Below are 10,004 nucleotides of genomic sequence, written 5' to 3' on the forward strand. Positions count from 1 at the left end.
TTATTTATTTATTTATTTATTTATTTATTTTTGGACACACGGTAGTTTCTGTAGCATATTTAAAAGAGCTCAGTAATCGGTCTTGATTTTATTGACTAAAAGAAGTTATTTTTACACTCCAAAAAATGTTTAAAAGCGCATTTTAAAGAAGTTCACTTTTGGACCAAATGCACACACATTTTAGCCTCTGAACTTGCAACAGCAGGATGTCTCTCTTTTATTATTATTATTATTATTATTATTATTATTATTATTATTATTATTATTATTATTATTATTATTATTATATTATTGATTTATTATGTCTTTGCACTGGTTATCTATGGAATAGTTAAGGAATAATCGAGTTGTCAATGTTTGGTAGAGATCATCTTACAAGCACACAGGGCTTCGTCCAAAGATATCGGACCATGATTTTTTCCTATTCACCACTAGGTGGCAGGAAAGACCGGTGATAATGTATAGACTTACATAGACTGTTCTCAACCAAATAATCGCTTGTCTGAAGTATGTCTTTCTATTATCGCTGTCAGAGTAAAGTTGGAAAAAGTAATTTTGAAAAATAATTTCATATTGTTCCAGCTTAGGTTGCTTGTCCTTTTACCCTTTAGTGCGGAGTGGATTAGCGTTGGGCTGCAGTGCAATTCATTTCAGGGCAAAAATACCGGTGTTTAACTCGTATTAGAAATGTTTTTCTGTAACATCTCTAAGGTTAATCTAAAACGTTCTGAGCTTTGGATAGCATATTTTTGTTTCGTGCTTTGATGCAAATTTACTTTTACTTTTTATCTATCTACAATTGCCCTATCACCGTCTTATGGCTATGAAAAATGAACATCCGTTTTTACTTATGACAGTGTAAAGAACCCAAATTATTGTTAACCTTTGACTGTGTAACATCACAAATGGTAGCCTACCTCATATGAAAGTGGCAAGCCGAGTTGCCACTTTCAACATATAGAAATATTTATATTTCTAGATATTTATATATATATATACATATATATATAACTTAAAGCGTTATCCCTTTACTTGAGGGTTATCCCAAAAAGTAAAGTTCCTACTTTATGAAAGAATCAATCAAGCAACCTCGAGTTCTTCAGCCACAACAGACTGAGTGGTATTTCCCTTTAAAAAAAAATAGCCCGACGTAACATGACGCAGATGCTTCCGTCCTCTCTTCCTCGAGCCGTATCCATCCATCCATCTATCCATCCTTGCTTCCTTCCTTCCATCCAGCTCACCTCCTCTATCACCCCCTGGACCAGCCCCTCCTTCCTCCGCCTTCCTCCGCCTCTGCTCGCCGGGTGTGTGAACCAAGATCAGCGCTCCGTCGGTCGGAGCTCAAATCACAAGAACCGAGGATATGGGAGCCTGAAAGGCGGAAAAAATCCCGGATGAGACATAAGGAGCACAGGTAAGGTCTGGTTAGTGCAGCCGTCAGAGCCACTGCTGACTGCGACAGAGGTGTCGTTTTGCGGTGGAAGAGTGAAGACAGTGTTGTGCGTCAAGGACTAAAAGTGTTCTAAGCAGAAAACAATGAATGCATGGAGCGATTGTGCAGGGAGTGTGTAGATCTCGATGGTTCATTCAGCTCTGAGTCCGGCCTACGGTGTGTTTCCTGCTCTGTTTATGTTGCTGCAGCTGATGGAAGCTGCGCACTGCGCTCCTGCGCCGGCAGATGTTTTGCTCACGCTGTGCGCCTGATTCAGCTCAACTCCTTACAGCCTTTCCGTGCACACTCACTGCACCAAAACTGGAACTCCAACGATTTGTGCATCTAATTTCCCGTGGAACTATGAGCGTCTAGGACAGTGTGCCCAGGACTCTGGGTAAGAGTCGTCCATGTTTCCTCGCAGCGGAGTCGTGACAGGTTGCTTCGCGCTGCAGTTTGACCTTGCAGCATTTGTATTTTGTTTTGTTTTTTTCTTCTATGATTCTGGCCCAACCTGATAAATGACAGGGATTTTTACTCTAAACATATTAAGGCGCGAAATATTTTTTTCATTCTTTGGTGGTGAAAGGAATAACTATGTTTCTAAATCAAGGACTGCTTCTTAAATGTGCATGGAGTCAGCACAGTCAGACTCAACCACAGGGGTAAGTTAGGATGATTACTCTGCCAAGAATATATCAATAATCTTGATGCAAAATCACATAATGCATGAGGAGTTTTATTTTTGTGCGTGTGTAGTTCAGCCCGTTTTATTATTTATTGGTTTGCTAGTATTTATTAGTTATTATTAGTTAAATATAGTTTTGTTTTAGCTTTGTTTTTATGAGTAATTTTAGTGGTTTTGAGTTTTTCACACTTGGACCTTTTTGATTCCTGTACCTAAAAATTAACCAAAGTATTGTATTGTGATTAAATTGACTGGGTAATGAATACGCAACAGAAGACATCATTGTATGACTCTGGTATTTTGGTGTTTAATTTTGTTTGTTTTTAGCTAACTATGATAACCTTGATTATAGCAAGTTTGAGTCTTGGGCTGCTTGGAGTTTGTTTTTTTTCCTGAGCATTTCATCTAGTTTTCCTTAATCTCAGGGAATAACATAGCAAGATAAGGATCACAAACATACATAAAATTAAGTCTCTTTAATCGAACTCCAGGCCGTTTAGCTACAAAGTCGGTTTGTTTCAGGAGGTGGGAATGCGTAATCTAACTCTGATACGGACCAAAAAGAGAAATCTGGTCCGGATAAAAACGTAGGTCTTGGTGCACTTTGGTGCGGTTAGGCGGTTTGAATGCAGACCAAGACCCGCTCCAAAAGCAGGAAGTGGACTATAGCGCAGGGCATTCTGGGTAAATGCAGTTGCATGAGTCTAGCACTGGAGAAAAGAGGAATCCTGTAACTGTGAAAATCTGATGCCACCCCATTCTTGTTTACATTTTGTGATGAATTTAGTTGTCAGTCTCTTCTTCAGAGGTTTTTGTGTTGTGGCCCTTAGTGCAGCGCCACCACAGGTGAGGAAGGGCAGCAGGTTTTTCAAGGGTTTGGTTTGTGCAAAAGTAAACCATACCTGCTGAAAAAGGAACAAATGTTGCAATTTTGGTCCCCATTCAAACCAAGTATACCAGACTATCATATATAAAAACTTTCTAAAGGACGACTCAAGTTTGAAATTCTGTCTCAAATATGCCAACTAAATTGAATAGAATTATGTGTCTAAAATTAAGTACTATACACTTTCTTTCCTGCATTTGTTTACCTTGTACAGTAACATTCCCAATTTCACAGCAAGTTAGCCTGTTAAATAACAATGTTAACTGTCCAGTTCTGAATTTGCAGAAGGTTGTTCATTTCACTGACAGGCATGCTAACACTTAGCATGATGATGACATTTTTTGGGAGTCAGAGGTTTGAAACGTCAAAGCAGTCTTCTAGCTGTTTCTTGGATGTTTTTTGGATCTTAAGCAGTTGGTTTGATTAAAAGTTTTCTGTCTTTCCAGATGTCATACACAGCTGACTGACAGCTCATAGGATACTCATTCCGAGCAAGTTTTTGTTTGTCCTTCCGATTCTGTACTCAGTCTTTTGGGTTTGTTCTTAAATATTGCAACAGTCAGACGCTGTGCTCTAGGGGCCATGCCATATGCACCCTGATCTATTTATAAATCCAAATACAACTTGTTCAGCGACGCAACACAAAAGTGAGGAGATGAAAACCAGCCAGACCTCTCCCTCTGGTTTTTGGTCCCTCTTGTCCTTTGTCCAGCCTGCCCTCCTCGTCAGCTGCAGACTCCCCCTCTTGTCCCGTTTTCCAGCGTTATTTGTCAGCCGCAGCTCTCCTTCTGCTCACGTTTCACACACGAGCGGAAAGCTGACCGTCTCCATGGTGACTTGGCACTCCTTGACACCCCATAGTGTTTGGTAAGATGCACACATGGAGAGAAAACCTAATTGTTCCATATTTCTATTAAATAAATTAAATCAAACAATCATAGTTAAGAAGTAAAATATGTAAGACTACAAAATGTTTTCATAGGACTTTCTTCAATCCTTGTAAATATCCTCAATATACAATTGGTTGTGGTACAAATGACACTATTTGACACTATGTGCCACAGTCAGTTGGAGTTGTTTGCACTGTTTTTTAAATGGAGTTTGTGCTACTAATCACAAAGTCTAGGAACAGCATTTATTTGAAAGCAAAGAACAGCTGCAGCATATGGTTTAGAATCACAGGACACCCAACCTTCACACACTCACACTGTAAGTTACTGGTCTCTTTAAACTGCTCTAATCATGTTTTTGGACTGGAATGAAGCCAGAGTCCCTGGAGAGAACCCAGTCATGCTCCGGGACAACATGCAATCTCCATGCAGAAAGACTCCAGAACACAGAACCTTCTTGCTGGAAGGCAACTGTGCTACCAACTGTCCTTTGTGTAGGACAATGGTTCAAAACCTGCACACATGTCTACCCGCAGAAATCATGCAGTCAACATATTAGCGATAAGTTCAAAGTGTATATTTTTTTGTGGGATTGCTGCTGGGAAATGTACTTCTAAGGATTTTATTATTATTATTATTATTATTATTATTATTATTATTATTATTATTATTATTATTATTATTATTATTATTATTATTATTATTATTATTATTTCTTTTCATTGGACAGTTTCCATTATCAAGGTTTGCAAAGGTTTTTCTTGTGATTTTTCTTCTGTTTAAAGTTGAGAATGCCAAAACACTTTTGGACTGTTTATGTAAATCAACTTTTTTGAGCGTTACATCCAACATACCCGGACTGTTCCATTGATGTTTCCATGCGTGATTGACAAATCTTTTATACTCCACGGAATGCATTCAGCTGTGCAAAATGCCGGGGTGGACCAAGCTCTGCCTTCCAGACAAAGCTCCTCCTTGCAGCTGCAGTTTCCAGGCTTTGCAGATTCCACATTACAGAGCAGCCCTCCCCTAAGACTCCACAACTCAGCTCCTTCAGACTAGCCAGCAACAATTAGCAAACACCTGGTGGAATTGCTGAGCTTATTATAGGAGCTACTTCTCAGTGAAACGTTGGTAAAAATGTTGCGAAAGGGTTAACAGAGGAGCCATGTTGTGATGATTTCCTGAAGGCGGAGCTCCAGGAAGAGCAGGGATTTTTAAAGAGACATAGGCCAAATTTCAAGGCATTAAATTACAAAGTCAAATGTCTTTTAAGTCACATATATATCCATCCATCCATCCATTTTCTGTACACCCTTGTCCCTTAGTGGGGTCGGGAGGGGTGCTGGAAAAAACACAATGCTGGCCCTCTAAAGATGGGATTTGACTTGCCTTGTCTCTAGTAACACCAACACTCTCATTTGGAAAAGTGTTTCAGAAGCTCTGCTAACCGAACAGACAGCTCTATAAACCCAGAGGCTCCTCCCTGTCAGCTTCTTGTGGTATTGCAGAGAGTGCCACAAATGAATGCAGCTCAGTCTCCTCCCACTTCTAATGTGATCATAAACATTGATTTTCTGGTTTGTAATAATGCCCCTTTGCTCCTCCTGGCTGTGAGTAAAACACTAGCATGATTTTGTGGGTAGCAGCACTCAGGCATGATTTCTGTCAATGTAACCTGACTCTCTACTGACAAACCCTTAGTGTATTAGTTATTTCAGGCTCCTGACCCGAATAAACTCACATTGAGCACCAGATAAGCCTAATGAGGGCTAAATCTTGCTTGTAGAGAGAAAAACTCTGCAGGGACTTTTTGTCAAGCAACTAATATTAAGATTAAAACCGCTGATTGATGTGTCAGATACTTCCCAGATTGTGATTGGTTGAACTGCCTCAGACTTATTATGTTAATTGGGCTATAGTGTGCTGTGATGTGCTTGGCAAAACTTTAGCTGAGCTGGACAGCATGCACTGCAGCAGGAGCAGAGAGATTCTGCAGGACTGGCCTGATCTCTGTTTGCTTTAAAGGCCAAACATCACATTTCAGGTTCCACAAGGAATACTAATGTTAGAACAGGTTTTCAAACAATCAGGGTTTTTTCACACATGATAGTCTGGTAGACTTGGTTTAATTGGGGACCAAAATTACAACATTTGTGAAATTTTCAGGTGGTGTGGTTCATGTTCACACTACACTGTGTCAAACCAACCAATCCCTTCCAAAAACCTGTTTCCCAAATTTTAGCATTTGTAGGATTTCTCTTTTGGGTTTGATAAAAGACCACAAGCCAATTCTGACTCTATCACGAGACACGCATGTTTGTTTTGGTTGTATTTACCCAGAATGCCCTGTGCTACAGTCCTGCTTTTGCAGCGGTCTCTGATACGCTTAGCTTTCACATATGCATTCAAACCGTTGCATATTACACCTTACGATTACCTTTACTGACATCTTGACATGTTCCAGCATGCAATGCTGAGCAAAAATAAAAAAATAAAAAATGCTGAGTTTCTTCTTACTTTGCTTCCAATAACTAGACTTTTAAACATCAAACTTACCTACCCAGAGTCTTGACTTCAACCTAATAGGCTTGGGATGAATTCGAGTGGAGAAATGGTTAACAGTTCTTTGGTATTTGTCATTTTTCTTGAGCTTTTTGTTTTATTTTGTTGGTTTTTTTGTTGTTTTTTTGCAGACAGACGTGAGCTAATTCATTGTTATTATCATCAACAGTGGACCAAACATTGAAAATATTGGAGGTTGAGTCTGGAATATATGGAATTTCAAATGGGAAATATTTAACAGTATTATTTTTTTATCAAACATGAAAGATCTGTCAGCAAATAGGTATCATCTGCTACAAGTTCCCAAAATGAGTAGCATCTTGCGGTTCTCCGAGCTAATTAGAGAAGCTGAAAGTTGATCAGAGTTCTTCAGGAATTTTCTGTCATCTATTTAACAAAACACAAAGTGTCGCTTGCAACAAAGAGTCATGCTGCAACAGGACAGCTCACTGATGGAGAGACTCACTCTATCATCCTCACTCAGCATCATACTGACTTGTGCAGAACATCACATAAACACAAACACACTCACAGCAATCACACAGTACACACATGTCCTGGGACATTAGACAGAAGACTCCCTGGCTCACCATGATCCTTCACCAGTCTGTCTGGCCTGTACGCTGTCAGTCATGAGTCGACCACCGCAGTCTTCTCAGGCAGCTGAGCTCAGTTGTTGTTTTGCTGCATCTACATTGTGTTTTGTTGCCCTCTGAAAGTCAGGTGTCAGTAGTTTTATGCACTGACGCTGCTATTAATCCTGCTGGGTGTTGTGAAGGTCACAAAAGGCTTAGAAGGCTAGCACACACTGCAGTGTTTCCTCTGCTGCAGAGACAGTTAGCTTATCACACAATTCTTCATTCTGCATGCCGTCTTCTCTCCCTCGCTACACTTTCCATCTCTTCCCGCCATCTCACTGGCTCTCGTCTCGCCTGGTCCCTCCCGGTACTCGTCGTTCTTTCACAGGTTGTCCAGTTCTCATAACCTGCTCGGTACTTCCGCCGCGTCAGTGCAGAAGCTGCTTGCGTGTCAGTACCTCTGAGGACGGGGACGCCGTTACATAACCAGCCTAACTTAGTAAATCCTGCATGATGATGCGCTCCTCTCCTGTTTGATGTGTTATGTCAGCAGCTGGATATGGAGAACAGGCTTTCTTTAGAAGACTCATTTACTTCAGACAAGAGGTTTAAATAAAGTTTTTCACTGAGGTCAAACAGTAAATGTTGGAAAAAATCTGACCTTTCTCTGTTGGCCCTTTGCAACACCACACTTCATCACACGAGGCGCCATAACAGAGGTTGAAAGTCAGGGACGGGAGTATTGAACGTTGCAACTGCGACTGTTTTCGCAAATTATTTCTTCTCACATAACCATTGTTACTTGTTCAGATCAAACTAACTTGCCTGTGGAAGTAGAGTATCTATCGGGGTCTTATAGACTGCGCATTTTACAAAAGTTGGGAAAAGCTAGCGGAGACACTGAACGATATTGTCTTCTTTCCAACGTGTTTGTTAATTTGATCATATCTGACTGAATTCATGCCACATAATTTGTACCACTATATCATCAATGGCATCTCCCCTTACATCGGAACAGTCTTAAAAGCATGTAAGTAAGATGCTTTCCTCTTTTTTCGTACAAGGTAGGCTACATGATGGTGAAGCATTGCCTCTATGGTAACAAATGTCTTAAATGCAGAACTTCTCAATAATGCAATATCTTATTGCATCTTACTTATAAAGTATTTGGACATCAATCTTACTTGCCTTGTCAAAAGTATACACTGTAATACACCAAGGGCTGCCAGTGCTTACTATTGACGGTTGCTCTCCATTATTCCTCATCAAAGGTTTTCTGATAAAATGGCAAGTTCAGTTTGCATCCTTGTCTGCATGTGTAGCCAACCACGCAGAACTGTGGCATCAACTAAATAAAAGTGTAAAGGGTCAATATCCGTTTATCCTTGCAGAGTCATTGGGTGAGAGGGAGGATACACCCTGAACCCCATTGTCAGTCTATCACAGGAAAACAGATACACACAAGGCAACCAAACACACATACACACACTCACACTTAATGGTAATTAATGTCAAGCAATTAGCACTACAGTCTCATTTTCGGACTGTGGGAGGCAATTGGAGTTCCCGAAGAGAACCCTGACATCTGCAACTTATTACTGCAAGGGAGGAGTGCAAGTGTGTTGCTATGTAATTCATTTAAGACATGGATAATGTATCCATAATCATTTTCCATATTTCCCATGAATCTGTGAGGCCTGAGATCATAGTTCACCGCAATTAACTGTATCGAGAAAGTAAAACAAAACTTATCATTTTTTCTCTATTTATATTTTAAAATAAATACCTAAACATCAACTGCAAGACTGTTTGAGCAACATTTCATGTGAAAGCTATCCCACATGTTTGGGATAAGTTTTTTAACGTTTTGGTCAACACCTTCATCTACAGAGTGGACATGCTTTGTGTATTGCTCCCAATTTTCAACTAGCATGTTGTTATTTACATTAAGCTCATGTAAAAGTGAAACATAAACCGATCCTAAAAGATTTAAAATAGACCTAGATATTAATGGCAAATACTTTACATGTACTGGATTGAATGAAATATACACCATGCAAGTGATGAAAGGGGTATGAGTGAGATTCTTTGAGTGAATCACAATTGGCAGACAGCACGGCAGGAAATAGCTTGCAATTACTCACATACACAAGCCTGGCTCTCAGGGCCCAACCAAGTTGTGATACATTATTGATGACAATAATCCGCTTCCATGTGCTTTCTCCTTTCTCTGTCTCAGCCTGCAAGCTCACATATTGGATGCTGACAGGATATTTCTGGCACAGCTGTGGGAGAAATATACAACATATTTGCATGTTTGGTTTTAAAGTGCCATCAAGCGCAACTGTTACCTTGAGCTGCCTTTTCTCTTCATTTGTTAAGTCTCATCTGTGCTTAAATTGGCCTTGACCTGCAGACGCAAATGTCAGCTTCCATTGCATTTGACCTGAGAGAAGACAGACTAATGTTGACTGGGTGGTTCAGCCATACGGCTGAGAGATGATTGGTTGATTAACTTTGATGTCTACTCTGTGATGATCCACCTAATTGTCAAATTGAGTCAGCAACGCCAGCCTGCATGTTGAAGCGCCCAGACCTAAACACAGGAGCTGTCAATGAAGCAGCTGTTGACCTTTGTTGTTTCTTGATGGTTGTCTGTTCTTCCTTCAGCCTCCGACTTCTTGGAATTAAGCCGAAAACAGGAGGCCGACAACAGATAAACCCTCTGGCCCATCAAGAGGTTGTGTGACTCCATGTCTGCCCCTGCTCCAGCCAGTCGGAGGACGACGTCAGGCTCTCGCCGGTAAGAAGTAAACAGGACTTTCAGCGTTCTTCTATACTCGTGTTGTTCAGTTCAAGGTAGATATTGTTCAATGTTGAGGATTGGGGCTCATATTTACACTTACATACTTATATACCACACTTTCATTTTGACCGCTGATAGAAGACCTAAATCTGATCT

The 10,004-nt window shown here is 40.3% G+C and overlaps 1 protein-coding gene across 5 annotated transcripts in view; it reads left to right on the forward strand.

The window, feature by feature from the left end:
• Positions 1-1,201: 1,201 nt before the first annotated feature.
• Positions 1,202-10,004, forward strand: part of snphb (syntaphilin b) — a 25,554-nt gene continuing 16,751 nt past the window's right edge. For 2 of the 5 annotated variants that reach the window (XM_044115961.1, XM_044115987.1), the window contains exons 1-2: positions 1,213-1,417; positions 9,713-9,845. In XM_044115961.1, coding sequence (XP_043971896.1) covers positions 9,796-9,845 — 50 coding nt within the window. In that variant the 5' untranslated portion in view covers positions 1,213-1,417; positions 9,713-9,795. Of the gene's footprint in view, positions 1,418-1,702; positions 1,833-1,853; positions 2,101-9,712; positions 9,846-10,004 lie in introns of those variants that run through there. The other 3 variants (XM_044115934.1, XM_044115943.1, XM_044115952.1) reach the window with 3 other exon arrangements.

Source organism: Gambusia affinis, linkage group LG01 (assembly GCF_019740435.1).
Source record: "Gambusia affinis linkage group LG01, SWU_Gaff_1.0, whole genome shotgun sequence".
Taxonomy (NCBI): domain Eukaryota; kingdom Metazoa; phylum Chordata; class Actinopteri; order Cyprinodontiformes; family Poeciliidae; genus Gambusia; species Gambusia affinis.